Source organism: Manis pentadactyla, chromosome 1 (assembly GCF_030020395.1).
Source record: "Manis pentadactyla isolate mManPen7 chromosome 1, mManPen7.hap1, whole genome shotgun sequence".
Classification (NCBI taxonomy): domain Eukaryota; kingdom Metazoa; phylum Chordata; class Mammalia; order Pholidota; family Manidae; genus Manis; species Manis pentadactyla.
In genome coordinates this window covers 22487696-22514432 of record NC_080019.1, presented here as the reverse complement: position 1 = coordinate 22514432, position 26737 = coordinate 22487696, and the positions used below count along the sequence as shown (strand labels likewise).

Sequence of the window (26737 nt, the reverse complement as noted above, 5' to 3'; positions counted from 1 at the left end):
CTGTGTCCCATAGTGGCCTTCTTTTCTGAAATGTAAGCTGATTCAGCATTTATTGATCACTTATTATATATGTGCTGGTAATTGTTACAGCACTGGGAATCTTGTAGAGAATAAAACAAAGAGAAAGGCAAAAAAATGAAATCTGATTAAGTATGCCATGGGAAAATTAAGGCAGAACAGGGATGGTGGATGATGGTGGGTGTCTGTATTAATTTTGATGAGGCACATCTTTAGTAACTTGTTGAGAAAGAATGAATGATGGGTTGAATTTTTTAGACTTCCTTGTGCTAAAATTATCTTTTTTTTAATACTTGACTGATAGCTTGTTTGGATATAGTTTCAGAGGCTGAAATTTATAATTTCTCCAAATTTTTTTCCCCTGGCAGCTTTTAGTATTTTTATTATTTTAAAAACTGTTGTTGTTACTCATTTGTGCCTTGATGTGGTTGGATCTCTTAAAATTCATTGTCTTTGGTAGTTTATGTGAATCTTTTCAGTTTGAAAAGTATATCCATGTTCAGAGAAATTTTCTTAAATTATGTCTTTGGGAATTATTGTTTTTTTCTCATTTCTGTTTCAAGAACTCTTAAATGTTGAACTATCTGGATTAATTTTCTAAATTTTATATCCATTCTCAACTGTTTTCCTTTATCTTTTATTTTACTTTCTTAGAGACTTTTCAACATCTTTCAATACTTCTTTCAAAATTTTTGTTTGATAATATACTTTTAATATCTAAGAGCATTCTAGTTTTCTGAGTTTTTTTGCTTGGATGTGAGAGCTGTGATGGTTTATTTTAGTGCGTAAACTTGACTGCGCCATGAGGTATCCTCAGATATTTGGTCAAACATTATTTTGAGGTTTTCTGTGAGGGTGTTTCTGGATGAGATGAGCAGTTAAATCAGTAGGCTAAGTAACGTAGCCTGACCCCCCTGGTGTGTGGATGTGCCTCATCCAGTCAGTTGAAGGCCAGACTAGAAAAGAAGGTAGACATCTCTTAAGTAAGAATTCTACCTGCTTGGCTGCCTTAGAATGGGACATTGGCTTTTTCCTGCTGTTGGACTCAGACTGAAGGATTGGATCTTTCAGAGTTTTGAGTCTGTAGGCTTTCAGACTGGAACAATCATTGTTTTTCCTGATTCTTAGGCGTTTTGACTTGGAGTAGAATTATGCCATTGGCTCTTCTGGTCTTCACCTTGCTGACTCACCCTGCAGATCTGGGTACTTGTCGCCTTCCATGATTGTGTGAGCCAATTCCTTAAAGTAAATTAAAACAGATGTTTCCGTCCTATTGGTTCTTTTTCTCTGAAGAACTATAATACAGGGCAGAGAGTTACCAGTAAAATCCTGCCCTGATTTTTTTTTTTTACATGGAGAATTTATCTTTCTGATGGTGTTAATTATACTTTTCTTCAGTCTTCCTTTCCCCACCCCTTTAACAATATTCCTTTTTTCTATTGACTCTCCACTCCCCACCACCCCCATCGGGCTCCTGGCTTTTTTCTTGGAGATTTGTTATCAAAAAAAGTCCTCTAATGACTGGTAAGCCTTTGCTCTCTACTCATGTTTAAGTGTAATGCACAAAAAACCTGTGTGCCTCTGTGAATTTTCTAATGGTGATGGATGAACTACCTTTGTCTTGATAGACCCTTAAATTTTATCATGGCTTTTCATTTCTCTCAGAGAAAACTACTCTGATACATTTGGAGTCTCATAGTTCAGAAAGTTTACTTTTGAGTTTTTTGTTTTTTATAGTAAGGATTTTTAAAGTGTTCAGAAGTTTACTTCTCTAGGAAGTAAACTTCCAATCTTTTATCGTGGTGGGGATAGTCATTAAGTATGGGGAGAGGATCTGGGATTTTGTATTTTTTATACCATGTTTCATTAACTTAAACTGTTTTCATTCCTGTCCCTCAGCCATCCTCATAAGTTCTCAGAGCCTTCAATTCTTGGCCTAAAGGGTTTTGTAACAAGCATTGCTTTGCTTCTTCAGGTTGATTTTCTCCAGGTTGTAGAGATATTTCACCCTCTCTCATATACTGTTGTCTCCTCTTTGTTATCTGTGTTCTTGGCTTTTGCTGTATTTAACCTGAAGCTATTCATTATATACCTCTTTTCTTAAGAGTGATAGATAGTTCAGTAATTATATAGCTAGAATAAGAATTGATATTACAATTTTATGTCAACATTGATGACTTGACTTTTCTTGCTCCCCCCCAAAAAAGAAAATGGCAGAATGGAGTATATGTAGTATATCTTGTCAATCGGTGCCCTGATTTTGTTTGCTGTAGATCATGGTAATATTTGGGACTTAGTTTTGAAATTTGATAAATTTATGTAGTGCCTTCAAGACACTAAAAAAATGTTGTAGGAGATTATCAAATTTATAGAAGACTGAGAAGTTCACCTTAGGGAAGTTAGAATTATATTAAAATAATATCAATTAATATATAGCAGATTAGTTGGTGCCCTTTTTCTGTATATTAGTTTGTTGAAGGTAGGAAGGAATAGTTTTAATTTGGTTAATGAAGTTTTTTTTCTTTTCCCTCAACCTAAAAAAAGACTTTTATCATCAAAAACCAGGTATTTGAAAATTTGGTGTTTATTTGGTTATAAAAGAAAGTTTATTTAATAAATTTCATCCTATCTTTCTTGTTGTATGACTTAAGGGCATTAGTAAGCTAAGAGTATATTTTAGTAAAAATTGATCAGTCAACAATTATAGCTTAGGAAGTGATAGTCAATTAAATACAGCTCAGAACAGGTATGAAATTATCGACTCATTTGTTGTGTTTTGAGTTCTTCCTTTCCAAAGTGCTGATACGTGTTTTGAAATTACTTAGTTGCATTAGTGGTTGTATCTGAGGCTTTTAACGTGTTTTTCATCAATACCTCTGGGAAAAGAATAACCAAGACCTTTAAATGTACTGTGCATTTTGTATCTCTACATAATTGTCAATACTGTGATGAAGTATTGAAATGATCATGAAAGATGATAACCATTAAACTTTTCTTTCAACTATTAAAACTCACTAAGGGTTATATTGAACTGTGGTTTATGAAATTGTTTAGGCTAACACCTTATTTGATAATTGTCTCAGAAGTGGAGAAAAATGTTTTAGGAAAGCACAATTAAGGAATCTTCTCTTCCAATCTTCTTTTCCAGTTTTGGCAATTTCCCTTAGGATTATAGACAGTGTTAGTATGGAAAAAGTTTGGCTTTGACTAATATCTAGGCTTACTAAAAAAATTATTTTTCTATTCTCATGGGTTTCAGATTCTTTTTATCCTGGTTATTCTTATTAGTATGTATTTATGTACCTACTGTGTAATAATACTTTATTAAATATTAATTTGTAATTAGGAATGGATTATAAACAAATTAAAACTCAGTGATATCTTTGAGATTTGTCAGATTTTATAACAATATCAAAAGTATTGTAAGATTTGTATTTTCCCTTCATTTATCATTTTGTTAAAATTTTTTTTTTACTCCCCTAAATTTTTTTTATAGCTAGTGAAAAAGTTTTATTCCAGATAATGAGATAGTAATTACTGTAAGTTAACAAGTACATTTTTATAGATGATGCTTGCCAAACAGGAAGCCTAATGTGTTAGCACTAATAAATTTGTTTCTGAGCTTTTATTAAAAATAAGACTTTTCCACTTCTATGTCTATGTGTATCTTCATATCTAACTTATTTTTAATTTAACAAATATTTTGTGTGACATACCAAGTGAAGTTCAGGTCATAAAAATTTTTAGATAATAAATTTTCTATGTTTATACTAACTTAAAGTAGTTTTTGATCTGACATAAATCATGCTGTTTAAAGTGTTTGTGAAATTTAAATGGTGCGCTTCCTGATTTTACATTATAAGTAAAGGTTTGTATACATAAATGAAAATAAAATCAAATTGATGTTTACTTATCTACTTAAAATTTGAGTCTCTCTACTGTTATTTGTTTTACCTATGTGGAATCTTGATATTTGTGTGACTTACATAATAAAAACCCCTACCTCTTGCAGTTTTAGATCAGAAAAACAGATTTGAGAAAAATAATACCAGTAAATATTTTTTAACATGAAATGCCTGATCTAAAGAATTATATATAGTATAACTGCTTGCCTGTTTTTTTCTAGCAAGAAAAGTAACTTCCTTTTTCCTAAAGTTTCCATTTTGAGATTTTTCGTTCAAGTTAAAGGAGCTAAATGAAAATTAATTTAAAATCTTGCCTTCTCATAATCTGGTGCTGTATCACATTTCCAAGTGACTTCCAAGTTGGGTGTAAGAGTTGAGGAGTGAGTATATGCTTCTTTTCCTTGACTGTGGTATCCCTTGAGGTGTCACTATCCCTTCTGATTCCCTGCTGTCTATCAGCAAAGGTCACAGCTGTGTTCTCCTCAGCCCTTCAAAGCCTCAGCTATCTGTATTTCTTTCTAGGATAATTTTCTGACTGTTGCTATGGCATGAGTTACTTTGAGGCTCTTTTAGGTCCATCTGCCATTAAATCTTTATCTACTATTCCTGTGCATTACTAGGCTTAGGGCAACTCTTTGAAACTTGTTATCTCTCTGCGCTTTTCCAGGGAAGTGAGACATGGGAACTTATGCACTAAGAAAAAAAAATTACCTGTGGTTTCTACTTTTTTCGTTCTTCTTCCTACTTCTGAGAAGAGTGGAGGGTGTGACAAAGAATGAGGGTGAAAATAAAAATTACACTCTCAGAGATGTCCTTTATGGAATTTGATTACTTTATACTATTTGTCTGCTTATTTTATTTTGCTGGAAGGAAAGGAGTTCTAAATTAGACTGGTATATGTATTTATCTTTGACTTGGTTTATGTCAGTGAAAGACATGTAAGATCTTTATTGTTTCAGTTGAGTGGCAGTTGTGAATTTTGAGAGAATATGTATGTATCGTAGACTTATCAACCACTAATATTTGAATGTTTGTAAGTTACTGAATCGTAGAATAACAGAGCTTGAAGGTAATTTTTAAAGGAGATATCTAAAACCTGGAAATGTAGTGATTCATGGACATACCCTGTTACCCGAACCAGTTTGAGAACATATACCTCATGACTTCTTGTTTATTGCTCTTTCCTAAGCACATTGCTTTATCTTCTCTCCTAGGACTAGCCATTTACTATCCTCAAATGTGTGGCTAACTTCATACCTAATTTTCATTCTACTATTATGCTCTTACCCTATTCATGAAATAGAACCTTGTAACAAAATAATAGCCATTTAAGTCCTGAGACCCACCTTGGGTTTTTCAAAACATAAAAATAGAAAATAATGTAAAATTGGGGATAAGAAGGAAAAAGTAGAAGAGAAAGGATAAGGGTGAAAATAAAATGAGAATTTGGTGTTACCCAAAGAGGTTATTGGGTGAAATTACATGGAATTTAAAACTCTTAAAGGTATTACATTCAGAAAATATAAATATGGCTTATAGTAGCAATGATAAGTACACCAACATTGCCTTTTGTTTTTAGCTTTGTAAAAGATCACTTGAGGCATACTATGTATGTGGAATATAAGGGGCTCCTTAGTTTTAAGGAACATAAAGATTCTGTTTATATTTCCAGTTCTTTAAAAAAATATATGCATGTGAACATAAACACACATTGGCATTTCTCAAATCTAGCTACCTTTCAATTCGTATATGTCCAACTTTATTGGATTAAAGCTTATTTTATATGTGTTTAGAATAAGGATTAAAATTTTCATTTGTACATACTCTATACTCATTGATTTCCTTCTTGTGTTTTCTTTAATGGAGAATTTATTCATAAATTATGTAGTCAGTAGACTTATAGCATCTTTTGCAAATTCATAGGCTAGTGAGCTGTAGTTTTCCAGCTCAAAAGTGGTCTAACCAAATTCACTGATCCTCCTTATCTCTTTCTCAATCACTAAACATCAATTTTTATGGTAGAATATATGCTATTTATTAAGTGTGCTGAACTACTTAATTCTGTCTTCCCCTCATTTGGGGTCATGCATCTCTTTTCTTAAATAAGAATGAACCTCTGTCTTTCGTCTTCTTTGCTGCTTTCATTTCCAACTCCCAGCTATTTCAGTTAAATTAATAATGCATAATGGTAAAAACAAAAAGAGCAATATAAATATAGATAGGCTAATTTAATTTATAGAAAATCAAATTGTTCCTAACTTATTTACGTTTTAATACCAACTATTCATGTGTTCACAGGGCTGCATTGGGTAGGCAACATGTTTAACAAAAAGCTCCCTTTAAGAGTTAAGTATGAAATTGATATGGGTGGTGTTTCATAATTGTTTTAAAGAAATAATCTATGGAGTGAAATTTGTTCAGCTATTTTCTGCTATTTTTTTAGGAGTGGCAGAATTCTATTCAGAAGAATGCAGGCCTTGCTTTTATTGAACTTGTCAATGAAGGAAGGTAATTTATATCCATTTATATTTTACTTTAAAATCTTACTTTTTTTGCCATTAGAACTGATATTTTTAGATACTGTATTGTTTTTTGCAGTTAGCAATGTAGTGGAGCTCAGATATTAATTATGAAAAATGTGTTTACATTTAATAATTTTATGATTTTCGTCATGGTTACATGTTTAATGATAAAGTTCCGATCAATAATTTCAAAAAGTAAGACTGAGTTGGGCAAAAGTAAACTGGTGATTCTATTAGGATATATAAGGAAAACTGTTAACTAATTTGGATGCCTGTAAAGTTCTATTATATTTGTAGAGTCAGTAAGTAAACTAAGATGTCTGTATTATCTCTTATGTCATGGCCTTGTCATAAGGGAGAGGGGGAACAAGTTTTTTTTTTGTGTGTATGTGTTGTGATATAATGAGAAAGTGTAGGAGGGAGAAAAGTGGTAAGGTTGCCATTTAATGAAAACAGAAGAATTCAAGGAAAGAAAATTCAGTAATAAGAGAGAAAAGCAGGGAAAGTATAGAGATGAAAAGGATTATATAAGGGAAAAAAAACATTTAAGACAGTAAGAGAATTAGAAAGTATAAGTAAATTGAGGAAATGGTGAGTGGACTACTTTGTATCTGTTTTGTGGCAGCTGATTTTGCATTGATTGAACTGAAGACTCAGTATACAGAGTATAGATTAAAAAGTTGGAAATAGCATTGGCTCCCATTGGAAATAGATTCTGACAAGATTATTTTTAGGAATGTTTCTTTATAATGTTCTGGCTAGTGTTGAAAGAATGACAACATCACTAAGGAACTATTTGAACTAGTAACAAGGAATCCAACCTCTGTCTTATTAATGTTACAGAAAAGGGAGAAAAGGGTTTTGATATCATTATTTGATATTAAACACTACTAAAATTCTTTCACTCAGCAAATAATTATAGGTACTCACACACTAGTATTGGAAATAAATAAACCTGCAATTATAATGCTTTATGCTAAATTCTGTATAGAAATATTTAAGTACAGGTTACCAAAGTAAAAATGAGAAAAAAGAGAAAGACTCTTCAATTTAGTTTAGAAGAATTGGTAAAACTTCCCCAGGGAATATGATTTTGAGATGTTATTTTCTTTTTTTCCAGTTATATTGAGAAATAATTGATATAATCACTGTATAAGCTTAAGACAGCATGATGGTTTGATTTACATATATTGTGAAATGATTATCATAATATGTTCAGTTAACATTTATCTCATATAGACACAACACAAAGAAAAGAAAGAAAAAGGATTTTTTTCTCTCCTTGTGATGAGAACTCTTAGGATTTACTCTCAATTTTCATATATATAATAACGGCAGTGTTAACTATAGTCATCACATTGTACATTATAACTGTGCTTATTTATCCTGTAACTGGAAATTTGTACCATTTGACCACCTTCCTCCAACTCCCCCTTCCTCTCCCCTCTGCCTTTAGTGACCACATCTTTTTCTAGAAAAATGAATTTTTAAAAAAATTCCACATGTAGTGAGATTATGCAGGTACTTGTCTTTCTCTGTCTCTTTCACTTAGCGCAATGCCATCAGTGACTATCCATGTTGTTGTAAATGGTAGAATTTACTAATTTTTAAGGCTGAATAATATTCTGTACATATATACATGCCACAACTTCTATCCATTCATCCACTTATGGACGCTTAAGTTGTTTCCATGTCTTGGCTATTATAAATAATGCTACTGTGACCACAGGTGTGCAGATATCTTTTTGAGTTATTGTTTTCATTTTCTTGAGATATTTTCCCACAGGTGGAATTACTGTATTGTTATGGTAGTTGTATTTTTAATTTTTTGTGGATCCTTTGTACTGTTTTCCATAGTGACTGAATTTCTAATCCCACCAGCAGTGCACAGGGTTTCCTTTTCTCCATATCCATGCCAGCATTTATCTCTTGTCTTTTTGATGGCCATTCTAACAGGTGTGAGGTGACATCTCATTGTGGTTTTAATTTGCATTTCCCAAATGACTAGTGATGTTGAGCATCTTTTCATATACCTGTTGGCCTTTCATAGATCTTCTATTCAGGTCTTTTGTCCATTTTTAAATTTTGTGTGTGTGTGTTTTATCGGATATATGGCTTGTAAAATTTTCCCCCATTCTGTAGTTTGTCTTTGCATTTTGTTGATGGTTTGTTTTGCTGTACAGAAGCTTTCTGGTTTAATGTAAACCCACTTGTCTATTTCAGATTTTGTTGATTGTGTGTTAGGTGTCATACAAGGAAACCATTTCCAAGGGTCATGTCAAGGAGCTATATTTCTATTTTCTGTTTACTTCTAGGGGTTTCGTGGTTTTAGGGATTACATTTGAGTCTTTCATTTAGAGTTAATTTTTATGAGTGTGTAAGATAGGAGTTCAGTTTCATTCTTGTTCATGTGAATATACAGTTATCCAAGCACTGTTTACTGAAGTGACTGTCTTTTCTTCATTGAGTATTCCTGGCTCCTTTGTCAAATATTAGTTGACCTTATAACCTTGGTTTATTTCTCTCCTTTTGATTTATTTCCATTAGTCTCTTTGTCAGTTTTTATGCCAGTATCATACTGTTTTGATTACTCTAGCTTTATAGTATAGTGGGCAAAGAGTGTGATGCCTCTTGTTTTGCTTTTCTTTCAAAGGATTTCTCTGACTACTTGGGGTCTTTTGGGGTTCCATATAAATTTTAGTTTTTTTTCCTACTTTTATAAAAAGTCATTGGAATTTTGATAGGCATTGCATTGAATCTATACATGGCTTTTGATAGTATTGACATTTTAACAATATTAATTCTCCCAATAAATGAATGTGTAACATGTTTCCGTTAATTTGTCTCTTTGAATTATTTCATCAACGTCTTCTAGTTTTTGAGTAGGGATATTTCATTTCCTTAAATTTATTCCAAAGTATTTTATTGTTTTTGATGCTATTGTAAATGGGATTAATTTCTTTATATCTTTTTCAGAAAATTGATTGTTAGGTATAAAACACTACTGATTTTTGTATGTTGATTTTGTATCCTGCAACATTACTGAATTCATTGATTAGATCTAACAGTTTTTTGCTTGAGTCTTCAAGTTTTTCTGTATGTAGTATCACAACATCTGCATATAGTTTTATTTCTCCCTTTCCAAATCTGTTACCCATTATTTATTTATTTATTTGTCTGTCTATCTGTCTATCTTTATCTATCTATCATCTGTCTATCTATCTATCTATCTATCTATCTATCTATCTATCTATCTATCTATCTATCTATCTATCTATCTATCTATCTAAGCTATCTATCTAGCCTGGGGCTTTCAGTACTATGCTTAATAGGAGTGGTGAGAATTGACATCCTTCTCTTGTTCCTGATCCTAGAGGAAAAGCGTTCAACCTTTTGCAAATGAGTATGATGTAGATGTGGGTTGTCATATATGGTCTTTACTGTGTTGAGATATGTTCTTTCTATGCCTAATTTGTTAAGAGTTTTCATCATGAATGGATGTAGAATTTTGTCAAATGCTACTTCTGTGTGTATTGAGATGATCATATTCTTTTCTTTCATTCTGTTAATGTGATGTATCACATTGATTGATATGAATTGTTTAACAATCCTTGCATCCCAAGGATAAATCCCTCTTGGTCATGGTGAATGATCCTTTTAATGTGCTGCTAAATTCAGTTTGCTATTACCTTATTGAGAATTTTTGTATCTATATTCATCAGGGATATTGACCTGCAGTTTTCTTTTCTAGTAGGTCCTTTTCTGGTTTTTGGTATCAGGATAATGCTGGCCTCATAAAGTGAATTTTGATTTTTGTGATGCAAAGAATTTTGATTATTATTATTATTTTTTGAGGTGTTTGTAAAGGATTGGTATTAATTCTTGTTTGTTTGGTAAAATTCACCAGTGAAGCCATCTGGTCCTGTGTTTTTCTTCATTGGGAGATTTTTGATTACTGATTCAATCTCTTTACTGATAACTGATCTATTCAAATTTTCTGTTTCTTTTTGTATCAGTCTTAGTAAATTGTATGTTTCTAAGAATTTTACCATTTCTTCTAGATTATGCATTTTTTTGGCATGTAGTTTTTCATAGTACCCTTTTATGATCTCTGTATTTCTGTGGTACCAGTTTTAATGTTTCTTTTTGTATTTATAATTTTGCTGATTTGGGTCCTTTTTTTCCTTAGTAAGTCTAGCAAAGGGTTTTTCAATTTTCTTTCTCTTTTCAAAGAACCAACTCTTAGTTTGGTTTAATCTTTTCTATTGTTTTTATTTCCTCTATTTCTGTTCTAATCTTTACATTTTCCTTTCTTCTGCCAATACTGTGCTCAGTTTGTTCTTTTTCTAGTTCCTTAAGTTGTAGAGTCAGGTTGTTTTTTGGGATCTTGGTTCTCAATATAGGCATTTATTGCTATGAACTTCCCTCTTGGCAGCTCTTTTGCTGTGTCCCATAGATTCTGGTGTGTTGTATTTCCATTTTTTCTTTGCCTTAAGAAACTTTTTATTTCCTATTTAATCTCTTCTTTGGGTATTTGGTTGTTCAGGAGAGTGTTGTTTAGTTTCTGTATATTCATGAATTTTGCTGTTTTCCTCGTTACTGATTTTAGTTTCATGCTGTTGTGGTCAGAGGAGATAGTTGGTATGATCTCAGTCTTGAATTCATTCAGACTGTGTTGTGGACTCACATATTGTCTATCCTAGGCAATGTTCCATGTGTGCTTGAGAAAAATATGTATTCTGCTGTTGACAGAGTAGTCTGTGTATGTTTGTTAGGTCCCCTTAGTCTATAGTGTTCAAAACCACTGTTTCCTTATTGATTCTCTGTTTAGATGATTTATCCATTATGAAACATGGAGTATTAATGTCCCCAACTAATACTGTATTACATTTACTTTTTCCTTTAGCTCTGTCAGTTTTTGCTTTACATATTTAGCTGCTCTGATGTTGAGTGTGTAAATATTTATAATTGTTAACTCTCTCCTTGATGGATTGATACTTTATCATTAGGTAATGACCTGCTTTGTCTTTTATACCATTTTTAGTTTAAAGTCTACTTTGTCTAATGTAAGCATAGCTACCCTTGATTCTTTTTTTTTTTCCGGTTACCATGTGCTTGAAACGATTTCTTTCATCCCTTCACTTTCAGTATATGTGTGTCTTTAAGCCTAAAGTGAGTCTGTTGTAGACAGCACATTCATATGTTCAAAGTAATTATTGATAGGTAAGTGTTTACTATTTCCATTTTGTTGTTTACTGGTTATTTTGTAATCTGCTCTTCCTTGTTTCTTACCCTGCTGTCTTTTTTCCTATTTTGATATTTTGGTTTTACAACTATGCTGTTTTCTTTATCGTGTTCTTTTATGTAATTGCGGCATGTCTTCCTTTGTGGTTACCATGAAGCTTACATAAAATGCTTTAAAATTATAACCACCTATTTTAAACTGATAACTCCAATAGAATTCCAAAACTTTAAAATTTTACTTCTCCTCCCCCTTACATTTAATTTTATTGTTGTTACAGTTTACATATTTTTACATTATGTGACTAATAATAGATCATTATAATTATGCTTATTTTTATACATTCATTTTTTTAAACTTTTAAACTAGAGTTTTTAGTAAATTATGCACCTTCATTACCAAATTAGAGAATATAACTTTCGCTATATTTACCATTACCAGTGACTTTTATGCTACCTTTTTGCCTTTATGTTAATTAGTATACTTTTACTTCCACTCAAAAAACTCTCCTTAGCATTTCTTGTAAGGCAGGTCTAATGGTAATGAACTCCTATAGCTTTAGTTTGTTTGGATAAATTTTTATTCCTCCTTTATTTGTGAAGTGTAGCTTCATTGGGTATATAGTATTCTTGGTTGACAGTTTTTTTTCTTCCAATATTTTGAGTATGTCATCCTATTCTCTTCTGGTGTGAAATGTTTCTGTGGAGAATCCACTGACAGTCTTTTGGGGGTTCCCTTCTTTGTAACTTCTGTCTTTTTTCTTGCTGCCTTTAAAAGTCTTGCTTTGTTTTTGACTTTTTACACCTTAATTATAATTTATCTTTGGTGTATTTGGGTTCAGATGGATCCAGATGTCCATTTCTCTCCCCAGATTGAGGCTGTTTTCAGCCATTATTGCTTTAAATATATTTTCTGCCCCTTTCTCTTTCTGGAATTATTGTTATGTAAATACTGTTTATTTTTATTGTGTCCTGTAAGTTATATAGGCTTTCTTCATTCTTTTATATATTTTTTTTCCTTTTTTCTCCTCTGGATAATTTCTAATGTCCTTTTCTCCCTATAGCTAATTCCTTCTGCAAGATTGAGTCTTATTTTGAAACTCTATAGAATAAGTCTTCAGTTCAATTATTGTATTTTTTTTTACCTGTAGAATTTCTGTTTATTTTTTCTTATGCCCTATATTACTTTTGATCTTCTTGTTTTGTTCTTGCATTTAGTTGTCTGTGTATTATTGTAATTCATTGAACTTCTTTAGGAGGATTATTCTGAATTCTTTGACAGTTCACAGACCTCCATTTCTTTAAGATTAGCTATTAGAGCTTTATTTGTTTCTATTCATGGTTGTATTTACCTGTTTTTTCATGATCTTTGATTCCTTACATTAGCATCTGTGCATTTGAGTGATCAGGTTCCTTTTACAGGCTATACAGGTTTGCTTTTGCAGAGATAGATCTTAACCAGTCAGCTCAGTTTTGGTTTTTGGGTGTGCCTGCTGACAATATCCTTGGGCATGTGGGGCCTATTATTATGGTCTGTTTTTGGGTCAGTCAACTGTGTGAGCTCTAAATTTAGTAATGGGGTTGTGTGCGACTGGCTGAAAGGAGTTTCAAAGGACTGCTGGTTTGGTTTCCCACTCAAATGAAGCTGCAAATTAGGCTCCGTGGTTGCATGGATTCTCTGCTCAGACTTACTTGATGATCAGGACTAGGTACTATATTCAGTTGTAAATGGGAATATGAATTAGCTTCCTGCATGACAGAACAATAGTATGGGACCCCCAGGGTCTGTACAGCTTTTTGTTTGGGGACCTGAGTCTGGAAAGAATGTGTGTTAAAGGCCCTGGTTCAGGAGAGGCCATCAATTTTGCTCTGCAGACATGGAAAGCCACAAACTGTTTTCTCTGTTCAAATGCCTCTGTAGGCAGGGCTGTTGGTTGAGCTATGCATTTTCCCATGTGCTCTGGTTTCTTGGGTCAGGTAGACTTTAGGTTGCTTTCACTGTTGAGTGGAACTGTGAATCAGATTCCCTGTCTGGGCACAGTAGGAGAAGCAGCTTTAAGACTAGAAAAATGCTTTGTTTGTTGTCTTAAGTGAAGCTGACCCATGTCCCAAGTTTCCTGTCTGAGCTGGTCTGTCGGCTTTGTTCTGCACACTATCGGCTCCTTTTACCTTGGAGATTTTAAGCAAAGGAATATCATTGTGATATTTTGATTTTGGAAATATAATTGACAGAAATGCTCAGGATGGGTTGAAGGTGAGACCTGATTGAATTCTTGCTAATGAAGAACAGTAGCAAGGCTATTGCTGTTGTCCATCTTAGAAACAGGACTAAATTATAGTCTGAAGTCTGACAAATAGTGGGAAATCAATAAATATTTCTTAATGAGTAAATGACTAATAATCAAGTTCTACTTTTAGCTAAAATTTGAAAGTACTTATTCATCAGAAAAATAAATATCTCTTAGGCTGAATTTGAACAGTGAGGTGTAGTGAATGCTTTCAAACTTTATGTATAGAGAAAGAGGTGTTGAGAGCTGTTGTTCTAATATATTCTTGTTTTCCTTAATGCAAAACACTAATTCAAAGGTTTTTCTATAATTTATAAGGGCTTATTTGTTTAAGGAAAATTCTAGTTTTTTCTTAAAAAAATTTGTTATAAAAATTGATTTTGATTAATAATAAGCTCTATTAAGTGTAAACACCCTCAATTATGTAAGTTACCTTTAGATTTAATAGATAAGGTGACGTGGCCTAGTGATTAATAGCATTTGCTTTGATGTTAGCCCTGGTTTCAAGTTTCAACTCTGACACTGAGAAAGTACTCTTACTTCTATGAGTCTCCATTTTCTCATCTGTTCATTCAGCCATTACTTATTATGCATTGACTGTGTATCATGAATTGTCCTTGATATTGTAGATACAGCAATAAAAAATATAAAAATCTTTTTTCTGGTTGTTCTTACATTTGAATAGTCATTGACAGATGATAAACAATAAACAAATAATGGGTCAAAGGTGGTAAGTAGTATGGAGAAAGATAATGTGGAGGTTGAGGGGAAGGTAGATTTTTGAAGGAAGTATAAAGGGTTGGTATAGTTTTCAGTTTAAATTGAATGGTTAGATTAGAATTCATTGAAATGTGACATTGCAGCATGTATTTGAAGGATGTGAAAGGTCTAACCATAGAGATGTAGTGGAAGAGCTTTCCAGTCCTAGGGAACAGCCACTAAATAGATGAAAACTTTCTTGGCATATTTGAGGAATAAGGCCAATATGGCAAGAACAAAGTGATCAAAGTAGAGAGAAGTTTAAGTACTGAGGTCAGAGAGATAACATGGGGTAAGAATTTGTGTAAAGCCTTGGAAATTAATTCTCTGAGAAATGACAGTCACTGCAAGATTTTGAGTAGAGAAAGGAGACAGCCTGATATATTTTTTTATAAGGTCACTCTGGCTGATTAATGTAGGAATTTAAAGATAGGAACAAACAGCTTAATTAGGGTGATATTACAGTAATTCTAGTTAAACATGATGGTGACTTGGACTATAGTAGTAGCTGTAAATGAGGTAAGAAATAGTACAATTATATATTTTTAAGATAAGATTTAATAATGGTATGATATGGTTTGTGAGAAAAAGCCAGGAGCCAAGTATCACTTTTAAGATTTTTGGCCTGCACAGTTGAAAAGATGTTTCTGTTAACCTGACAGGAAAAATTTGTAGATAAATCAGTTATTGGTGGAGATTAGTTCAGTTTTGTAATACAAATTTTTAGATCTCTAGTAGACATCTAAGGAGAGATGTTAAATAGGCAGTGGATTGCTATTTCTTAATACTACAGAAATAAATGTGGGTATTGGAAACCTATAGATGGCATTTGACTAGATGAATTTGTTAAAATGGTAGGATGACAACTAAGATTTGAACACTAGCTTAGAAGTTTCTGATTCAGATAATAGTAGTTTTGGGAGAGTGGTGTGGAAAAAAGCCCTTTTGGAGGAAGAGCCAAGATGGCGACATGAGTAGAGCAGTGGAAATCTCCTCCCCAAACCATGTATATTTTGAAAATACAACAAATACAACTATTCCTAAATGAGAGACCAGAAGATACAGAACAACATCCAGGCTACATCTACAGCTGCGAGAACTCAGCACCTCGCGAAGGGGGTAAGATACAAGCTGCGGCCTTGCGGGAGCCAAGCGCCCCTTACCCCAGCTCCTGGCGGGAGGAGAGGAGTCGGAATGGGGAGGGAAAGGGAGCCCAGGACTGCTAAATACCGAGCCCTAGCCATCCACACTGGGAGCGCAGACACACAGTATGTGGTGTGTTGGATACTAGGGAAAGGGAACAGTAAAACCTGCGAGCAGGTCCCCACAGCTGGCGCCCCTGTGACAAAGAAAAGTGAGGGCTTTTTGAAACTCTTAAAGGTACAGGGACCCCACAGCTGGACGGAGGCATACCGGCACCCTCAGCCCAGCTGCTGGAAATCCCAGGAAACTCTGGGCGCCCTAACCCCCTGGGCGGCTGTGCAGCTCGGAGGCCCCTCACGGTAATAAACAGCCTCCTGTCCGTTCCCCCTCTGGCACGGCCCCGCTATAGCAGAGAAGCAGCCTGAGGCCAGCCACGCCCATAGGAACTGTGTGCGCAGAGCTTCCTTCACAGCGGCTGGGCAAGAATCAGAGACCCCGTCTGCGCTCAACTGCCCAGCACAAGCCGCTAGGGGTCGCCGTTCTCCCAGCTGACACATGTGCCAACTCCCCACAACTACCTCTATTGCGATGAAAACGTAGAAGAATTTGATACAAACCAGACTAACCCAGACAGTCTCCCCTGAGGAGGAATATGGGGGGATAGACCTAACTAATCTTCCTGAAAAAGAATTCAAAATAAAGGTCATAACCATGCTGATGGAGATGCAGGGAAAAATGCAAGGCTTAACCGAAACAGTAGGGAGGGAGACTACAGAAATAAAACAATCTCTGGAAGGACTTAAAAGCAGAATGGGCGAGGTGCAAGACGCCATTAATGGAATAGAAACCAAAGGAAAAGAACGCATAGAAGCATGTGCAGAGAGAGATAAAACAATCCCAGAAATGAAACAATATTAAGAGAACTGTGTGACCAGTCCAAAAGGAACAATATCTGCATTATAGGGGTACCAGAAGAAGAAGAGAGAGAAAAAGGGATAGAAACTGTATTTGAAGAAATAATTGCTGAAAACTTCCTCAAACTTGGGAAGGAAATAGTTGCTCAGATCATGGAAGCACACAGAACTCCCAACAGAAGGGACCCAAGGAGGACAACACCAAGACACATAATAATTAAAGTGGCAAAGATCAAGGACAAGAAGAGAGTATTAAAGGCAGCTAGAGAGAGGAAAAAGGTCACCTACAAAGGAAAACCCATCAGGCTATCATCAGACTTCTCAACAGAAACCTTACAGGCCAGAAGAGAATGGCATGATATATTCAATGTAATGAAACAGAAGGGCCTTGAACCAAGGATACTGTATCCAGCACGATTATCATTTAAATATGAAAGAGGGATTAAACAATTCCCAGACAAGTAAAAGTTAAGGAAGTTTGCCTCCCACAAAACACCTCTACTGGGTATTTTAGAGGGACTGCTCTAAATGGGAGCACTCCTAAGGCTAAATAGATGTCACCAGAGAAAAATAAAATCACAGCAAATAAAACAGATCAACCAAACACAAACTAAAGGCAAGAAATAAAATCAACTACTTACAAAAGCAGTCAAAGGAAACACAAGAGAGCATAGAATAAAACACCCAACATATAAAGAATGGAGGAGGAGGAAAAAGAAGGGACAGAAATAAAGAAATATCAGACAGTGTTTATAATAGCTCAATAAGTGAGTTAAGTTAGACAGTAAGATAGTAAAGAAGCTAACCTTGAACCTTTGGTAACCACGAATATAAAGCCTCAATGGCAATAAATATCTTTCAGTAATCACCCTAAATGTAAATGGACTTAATGAACCAATCAAAAGACACAGAGTAATAGAATGGATAAAAAAGTAAGACCCGGTAGGGGGCGGAGCCAAGATGGCGGCATGAGTAGGACAGTGGGAATCTCCTCCCAAACACATATATATTTTTGAAAATACAACAAATACAACTAATCCTAAAGGAGAGACCAGAAGACACAGGACAACAGCCAGACCACATCCACACCTGCGAGAAGGGAGGGAGAGGGACCCCAGGACTGCTGAACACCCATCCCTAGCTATCTGCACCAGAGCGCAGACACAGTGCATGCGTGGGGTCCTGGAAACTAGGGAAGCAGGGCAGTAGGACCTGTGAGCAGGTCCCGAAGCTGGCGCCCCTGTGACAAAGAAAAGCGAGTGCTTTTTGAAAGTCTTAAAGGGACAGGGACCCCACAACTGGACGGAAGCATCCCAGGTCACAGTCTAGTAGCTGGAAATTCCAGGGAACTCCGGGCGCACTAACCCCCTGGGAAAGAGCTCTGAGACCCATCACGGAGGTAAACAGCCAAACAGCCACCCGTCCATTATCCTCCGGGGCCCCACCATAGCAGAGCAGCAGCCTGAGGCTGGCCACACCCACAGCAAGGGAGCTTCCTCCATACCAGCCAGGCAAGATACAAAGACCCAGTCTACATGCAGTTGCCCAATACAAGCCACTAGGGGTCGCAGTTGTCCCAGTAAAGAAAGGCCAGGAGCAAGTGGAGAGAGTCTTGACTCTCCCAGCTGATAGACATGTCAATAGCACTCACTGCACCTATCAACATGAAAAGGCAAAAAAATTTGATCCAGACAAGACTAACCCAGACAGCTTGGGCATCTTCTACATCTTCCCCTGAGAAGGAACCTGGGGAGACAGATTCAACCAGTCTTCCTGAAAAATAATTCAAAACAAAAGTCCATAACCATGCTGATGGACTTGCAGAGAATTATGCAAGAACTAAGGAGGGAGAATACAGATATAAAACAAGCTCTGGAAGGACTTCAAAACAGAATGGACGAGATGCAAGAGACCATTAATGGACTAGAAAACAGAGAACAGGAATGCAGAGAAGCTGATGCAGAGAGAGATAAAAGGATCTTCAGGAATGAAAGAATTCTAAGAGAGCTGAGTGACCATCAAAACAGAACAATATCTGCATTATAGGGGTACCAGAAGAAGAGAGAGAAAAAGGGATAGAAAGTGTCTTTGAAGAAATAATTGCTGAAAACTTCCCCAAACTAGGGGAGGAAATGGCCTGTCAGACCACAGAGGTACACAGAACTCCCTTGACAACGGATCCAAGGAAGGCAACACCAAGACACATAATAATTAAAATGGCAAAGATCAAAGACAAGGACAAAGTATGAAAGGCAGCCAGAGAGGAAAAAAAAGGTCACCTACAAAGGAAAACCCATCAGGCTAACATCAGACTTCTCAACAGAAACCCTACAGGCCAGAAGAGAATGGCACGATATACTTAATGCAATGAAACAGAAGGGCCTCGAACCAAGAATACTGTATCCAGCAAGATTATCATATAAATATGAAGGAGGAATTAAACAATTCCCAGACAAGCAAAAATTGAGGGAATTTGCCTCCCACAAACCACCTCTACAGGGCATCTTACAGGGACTGCTCTAGATGGGAGCACTCCTAAAAAGAGCACAGAACGAAACACCCAACATTTGAAGAAGGGAGGAGAAGGAATAAGAAGGGAGAGAAATAAAGAATCATCACACTGTGTTTATAATAGCTTAATAAGTGAGTTAAGCTAGACAGTAAGATAGTAAAGAAGCTAACCTTGAACCTTTGGTAACCACAAACTTAAAGCCTGCAATGGCAATAAGTAAAAACCTTTCAATAATCACCCTAAATGTAAATGGACTGAATGCACCAATCAAAAGACACAGAGTAGTAGAATGGATAAAAAAGCAAGACCCATCCATATGCTGCTTACAAGAGACTCACCACAAACCCAAAGACATGCACAGACTTAAAGTCAAGGGATGGAAAAAGATATTTCATGCAAAAAACAGAGAGAAAAAAGCAGGTGTTGCAATACTAGTATCAGACAAAATAGACTTCAAAATAAAGAAAGTAACAAAAGATAAAGAAGGACATTACATAATGATAAAGGGCTCAGTCCAACAAGAGGACATAACCATTATAAATATATATGCACCAAATACAGGAGCACCAACATACCTGAAACAAATACTAACAGAATTAAAGGAGGAAATAGAATGCAATGTATTCATTTTGGGAGACTTCAACACACCACTCACTCCAAAGTACAGATCCACCAGACAGAAAATAAGGAAGGACACAGAGGCACTAAACAACACACTAGAACAGATGGACCTAATAGATATCTACAGAACTCTACATCCAAAAGCAACAGGATACACATTCTTCTCAAGTGCACATGGAACATTCTCCAGAATAGACCACATACTAGGCCACAAAAAGAGCCTCAGTAAACTCCAAAAGATTGAAATCCTACCAACCAACTTTTCAGACCACAAGGCATAAAACTAGAAATAAATTGTACAAAGAAAGCAAAAAGGCTCACAAACACATGGAGGCTTAACAACACGCTCCGAAATAATCAATGGATCAATGAACAAATCAAAATGGAGATCCAGCAATATATGGAAACAAATGACAACAACAACACAAAGCCCCAACTACTGTGGGATACAGCAAAAGCAGTCTTAGGAGGAAAGTATATAGCAATCCAGGCATATTTAAAGAAGGAAGAACAATCCCAAATGAATGGTCTAATGTCACAATTATCAAAATTAGAACAAGAAGAATAAATGAGGCCTAAGGTTAGCAGAAGGAGGGACATAATAAAGATCAGAGAATAAATAAATAAAATTGAGAAGAATAAAACAATAGCAAAAATCAATGAAACCAAGAGCTGGTTCTTCGAGAAAATAAACAAAATAGATAAGCCTCTAGCCAGACTTATTAAGAGGAAACGAGAGTCAACACAATTCAACAGAATCAGAAACAAGAAAGGAAAAATCATGATGGACCCCACAGAAATACAAAGAATAATAAGAAAGTACTATGAAAACCTATATGCTAAAAAGCTGGGAAACCTGGAAGAAATGGACAACTTCCTAGAAAAATACAACCTTCCAAGACCAACCAAGGAAGAAACACAAAATCTAAACAGACCAATTACCAGCAACAAAATTGAAGTGGTAATCAAAAAACTACCAGAGAACAAAACCCCTGGGCCAGATGGATTTACCTCGGAATTTTATCAGACATACAGAGAAGACATAATACCCATTCTCCTTAAAGTTTTCCAAAAAATAGAAGAGAAGGGAATACTCCCAAACTCATTCTATGAAGCCAACATCACCCTAATACCAAAACCAGGCAAAGACACCACCAAAAAAGAAAACTACAGACCAATATCCCTGATGAATGTAGATGCAAAAATACTCAATAAAGTATTAGGAAACCGAATTCAACAGTGTATCAAAAGGATCATACACCATGACCAAGTGGGATTCATCCCAGGGATGCTAGGATGGTACAACATTCGAAAATCCATCAACTTCATCCACCACATCAACAAAAAGAAAGCCAAAAACCACATGATCATCTCCATAGATGCTGAAAAAGCATTTGACAAAGTTCAACATCCATTCATGATAAAAACTCTCAGCAAAATGGGTATAGAGGGCAAGTACCTCAACATAATAAAGGCCATATATCATAAACCCACAGCCAACATTATACGGAACAGCGAGAAGCTGAAAGCTTTTCCTCTGAGATCGGGAACAAGACAGGGATGCCCACTCTCCCCACTGTTATTCAACATAGTACGGGAGGTCCTAGCCACGGCAATCAGACAAAACCAAGAAATACAAGGAATCCAGATTGGAAAAGAAGAAGTTAAACTGTCACTATTTGCAGATGACATTATATTGTACATAAAAAACCCTAAAGACTCCACTCCGAAACTACTAGAGCTAATATCGGAATACTGCAAAGTTGCAGGATATAAAATTAACACACAGAAATCTGTGGCTTTCCTATACACTAACAATAAACTAATAGAAAGAGAAATCAGGAAGACAATTCCATTCACAATAGCATCAGAAAGAATAAAATACCTAGGAATAAACCTAACCAAGGAAGTGAAAGACCTATACCCTGAAAACTATAAGACACTCTTAAGAGCAATTAAAGAGGACTCTAACAAATGAAAACTCATCCCATGCTCCTGACTAGGAAGAATTAATGTCGTCAAAATGGCCATCCTACCCAAAGCAATATACAGATTCGATGCAATCCCTATCAAACTACCAACAGCATTCTTCTTTGAACTGGAACAAATAGTTCAAAAATTCATATGAAAACACCAAAGACCTCGAATAGCTAAAGCAATCCTGAGAAGGAAGAATAAAGTTGGGGGGGGTGGTCTCACTCCCAATTTCAAGCTCTACTACAAAGCCACAGTAATCAAGACAATTTGGTACTGGCACAAGAATAGAGCCACAGACCAATGGAACAAAATAGAGACTCCAAACATTAACCCAAACATATACGGTCAACTAATATTCGATAAAGGGGCCATGGACATAACATGGGGAAATGACAGTCTCTTCAACAGATGATGCTGGCAAAACTGGACAGCTAATGTAAGAGAATGAAACTGGATCAGTGTCTAACCCCATACACAAAAGCAAATTCGAAATCGATCAAAGACATCAATGTAAGTCATGAAACCATAAAACTCTTAGAAAAAAACATAGGCAAAAATCTCTTAGACATAAACATGAGTGACCTCTTCTTGAGCATATCTCCCCGGGCAAGTGAAACAAATGCAAAAATGAACAAATGGGACTATATTAAGCTGAAAAGCTTCCGTACAGCAAAGGACACCATCAATAGAACAAAAAGGCATCCTACAGTATGGGAGAATATATTCATAAATGACAGATCCGATAAAGGATTGACATCCAAAATATATAAAGTGCTCACACACCTCAACAAACAAAAAGCAAATAACCCAATTAAAAAATGGGCAGAGGAGCTGAATAGACAGCTCTCTAAAAAAGAAATTCAGATGGCCAAGAGACACATGAAAAGATGCTCCACATCGCTTGTCATCAGAGAAATGCAAATTAAAACCACAATGAGATATCACCTCACACCAGTAAGGATGGCTGCCATCCAAAAGACAAACAACAACAAATGTTGGCGAGTTTGTGGAAAAAGGGGAACCCTCCTACACTGCTGGTGGGAATGTAAATTAGTTCAACCATTGTGGAAAGCATTATGGAGGTTCCTCAAAATGCTCAAAATAGAAATACCATTTGACCCAGGAATTCCACTTCTAGAAATTTACCCCAAGGATGCAGCACTCCTGTTTGAAAAAGACAGATGCACCCCTATGTTTATCACTGCACTATTTACAATAGCCAAGATATGGAAGCAACCTAAATGTCCATCAGTAGATGAGTGGATAAAGAAGAAGTGGTACATATACACAATGGAATATTACTCAGCCATAAGAAAAAAACCAAATCCTACCATTCGCAACAACATGGATGGAGCTAGAGGTTATTATGCTCAGTGAAATAAGCCAGGCAGAGAAAGACAAGTACCAAATGATTTCACTCATATGTGGAGTATAAGAACAAAGAAAAACTGAAGGAACAAAACAGCAGCAGAAGCACAGAACCCAAGAATCGACTAATAGTTAGCAAAGGGAAAGGGACTGGGGAGGATGGGTGGGAAGTGAGGGATAAGGGTGGGAAAAAAAGAAAGGGGGCATTACGATTAACATGTATCGTGGGGGGGAGAGCATGGGGAGGGCTGTGCAACACAGTGAAGACAAGTAGTGATTTTACAGCATCTTACTATGTTGACAGACAGTGAATGTGAACTGGGATGTGGAGGGGGACTTGGTGAAGGGGGGAGCCTAGTAAGGACTGGGGAGGATGGGTGGGAAGGGAGGGATAAGGGTGGGAAAAGAAGAAAGGGGGCATTACGATTAACATGTACAGTGGTGGGGGGAGCATGGGGAGGGCTTTGCAACACAGTGAAGACAAGTAGTGATTTTACAGCATCTTACTATGTTGACAGACAGTGACTGTGAACCGGGATGTGGGGGCGACTTGGTGAAGGGGGGAGCCTAGTAAACATAATGTCCTTCATATAATTGTAGATTAATGATACCAAAATAAAAGAAAAAAGAAATACCAGTAGGTAAAAAGTAAATGGCCATTTTCATTAGGAAAATGCATTTAGTAAAAAGCAAGAACAAATGTTTCACCTCTTAGATACCAAATGTGAAAATAGCACATGCAGCACTAGCTGGGTGGAGAGTTGGGAGACACTCAGATAACCTCTTTAAGAAGCAATTTAGACCCATACTGCAATCTTTTAAATGATTGTAATGTTTGATCTAATAATTCCATACCTGGAATTATTCCTAAATCCTAAAGAAATCATCACAAACGCAGAAGAAGTTTTAGCATGCAGATGTTCACCACAGCCTGATTCATGCCAGTTTACAAATTAAGAAGAGCATGATATACCCAAGTTGAATAAATGTTATTATTTAAAGTAAGAAAAAAAAAAAAAGCAAGACCCATCTCTATGCTGCTTACAAGAGACTCACCTCAAACCCAAAGTCATGCAGAGACTAAAAGTCAAGGGATGGAAAAAGATATTTCATGCAAACAACAGGGAAAAAAAAGCAGGTGTTACAGGACTGGTATCAGACAAAATAGACTTCCAAACAAAGAAAGTAACGAGATAAAGAAGGACATTACATAATGTTAAATGGCTCAGTCCAACAAGAGGATATAACCATAAAAAATATATAGCACCAAATACAGGAGAACCAACATATTTGAAACAAATACTAACAGAATTAAAGGAGGAAATAGAATGCAATGTATTCATTTTAGTAGACTTCAACACACCACTCACTCCAAAGGATAGATCCACCAGACAGAAAATAAGGAAGGACACAGAGGCACTGAACAACACAGCAGAGCAGATGGACCTAATAAACATCTACAGTACTCTACATCCAAAAGCAACAGGATACACATTCTCTGAAGTGCACATGGAACATTTTCAAGAATAGACCACATACTAGGCCACAAAATGAGCCTCAGTAAATTCAAAAAGACTGAAATCCTACCAACCAACTTTTTAGACCACAAAGGTATAAAACTAGAAATAAATTATACAAAGAAAACAAAAAGACTCACAAACACAGGGAGGCTTAACAACATGCTCCTTAATAATCAATGGATCAATGAACAAATTAAAATAGAGATCAAGGAATATCTGGAAAGAAATGACAACAACAACAGAAAGCCCCAACTTCTGTGGAATGCAGCAAAAGCAGTGTTAAGAGGAACGTATGTAGCAATCCAGGCATATTTAAAGAAGGAAGAACAAGCCCAAATGAATAGTGTAAAGTCAAAATTATTGAAATTGGAGAAAGAAGAACTATTGAGGCCCAAAGTCAGAAGAAGGAGGGACATAATAAAGATCAGAGAAGAAATAAAGAAAATTGAGAAGAATAAAACAATAGAAAAAATCAATGAAACCAAGAGCTGGTTTGTTGCGAAAATAAACAAAATAGATAAGCCTCTAGCCAGAGTTATTAAGAAAAAAGGAGAATCAGCACACATCAACAGAATCAGAAACGAGAAAGCAAAAATCACGGTGGACCCCAAAGAAATACAAAGGATCATTAGAGAGTACTGTGAACCCGTTTATGCTAACAAGCTGGAAAACCTAGAAGAAATAGACAACTTCCTAGAAAAACACAACCTTCCAAGACTGACCACGGAAGAAACACAAAATCTAAGCAAACGAATTAATTTGCATTTCCCTAATTGCTAAGGATGTTGGATGATTTTCAGGGGCAAATCATCTATTCATATAACTTATTGTGGAATGTCTGTGTACATCTTTTGCCCATTTAAACATTTCACTATGTGATTTCTGACTTTTAAGCAATATTTTGTATATTTCTGCATGTGAGTCTTTTGTCATATACTTGATTTGCAGATATTATCTCCTAGTCTGGGTTGTCCTTTCATTTTCTTTGAAGGACAAAAGTTTTAATTTTAATAAAGTAAAATTTCTTATTTCTTCTTCTGTTAAGAAGTTTGTTTTTGTTGTCAAATCCAAGAAATCTTAGCCTAAAAAAAATTGTGGAGATTTTCCTTTTTTCCTCTAAATATTACACATTTTTTTTTCCTAGAAGTTTTGTAGTTTTAGCCTTTATATTTAAGTAACTTTGATTCATTTTGGTTTAATTTTTTGTATGATGTGAGAGAAGGGTCCAAGTTAAATTTTTGCTTCTAGATATCCAGTTATTTCGCAGTATTTCTTGGAAAGGTCACCCTTTGCCCTCTGAATTATCTTATCACCTATATTGAAAATCCAGATGACCAGAAATGTAGGAGATTTCATTAATGGATTCTCATTTCTGTTACATTGAACTCTTTATCAGTATTTATTCTAATATTATGCCATCTTTTTTTATTGTAACTTTGTGGTAAGTTTTGGAAATGGTAGATTGTTAAGTCTTTTATATTCCTTTTAAAAATTATTTTGACTTTTTTACATCATTTAGATTACCTCAATATAAATTTTGAATCAGTTTTAAAATATTCACAAAAAGCCTGTTAAGGATATGATAGAGATTGGATTGGTTTTGTAGGTTAATTTGGGGATATTTATAGAATGTATTGATTCTTTACAGTTAAATAGCTGGAAGTTCTTTGTAGATGGTCTTTATCAACCTGTGGAAATACTTTTCTGTTCTTTGTGTATTAAGATATTTTTTTTTCATGAATTTCCTTATGTGTTAGGATTATCATGTTGGTTTACTTCTTCATTATTATGCTATATGTTAATGTTTTGATGTTAAACTTCATATTTATGGCATGAATGGAACTTGGTCATAGTATAAAACCCGTTTAATATATTGTAGGATTCAGTTTGCTAATTTTTTGATTGTGATATGTTATCTTGGAAAATCTGTGCTCATTAGCAGTCACTCC

At 35.4% G+C, this 26737-nt stretch overlaps 1 protein-coding gene across 2 annotated transcripts in view; it reads left to right on the top strand.

The window, feature by feature from the left end:
* Positions 1-26737, top strand: part of LRBA (LPS responsive beige-like anchor protein) — a 760266-nt gene that overhangs the window by 239011 nt on the left and 494518 nt on the right. The window contains exon 35 of one of the 2 annotated variants that reach the window (XM_036887834.2): positions 6367-6431. The exons of the other annotated variant lie outside the window; for it this stretch is intronic. Within the exon in view, the coding sequence (XP_036743729.2) occupies positions 6367-6431 (65 nt within the window). The remainder of the gene's footprint in view (positions 1-6366; positions 6432-26737) is intronic. 2 annotated transcript variants of the gene reach the window in all.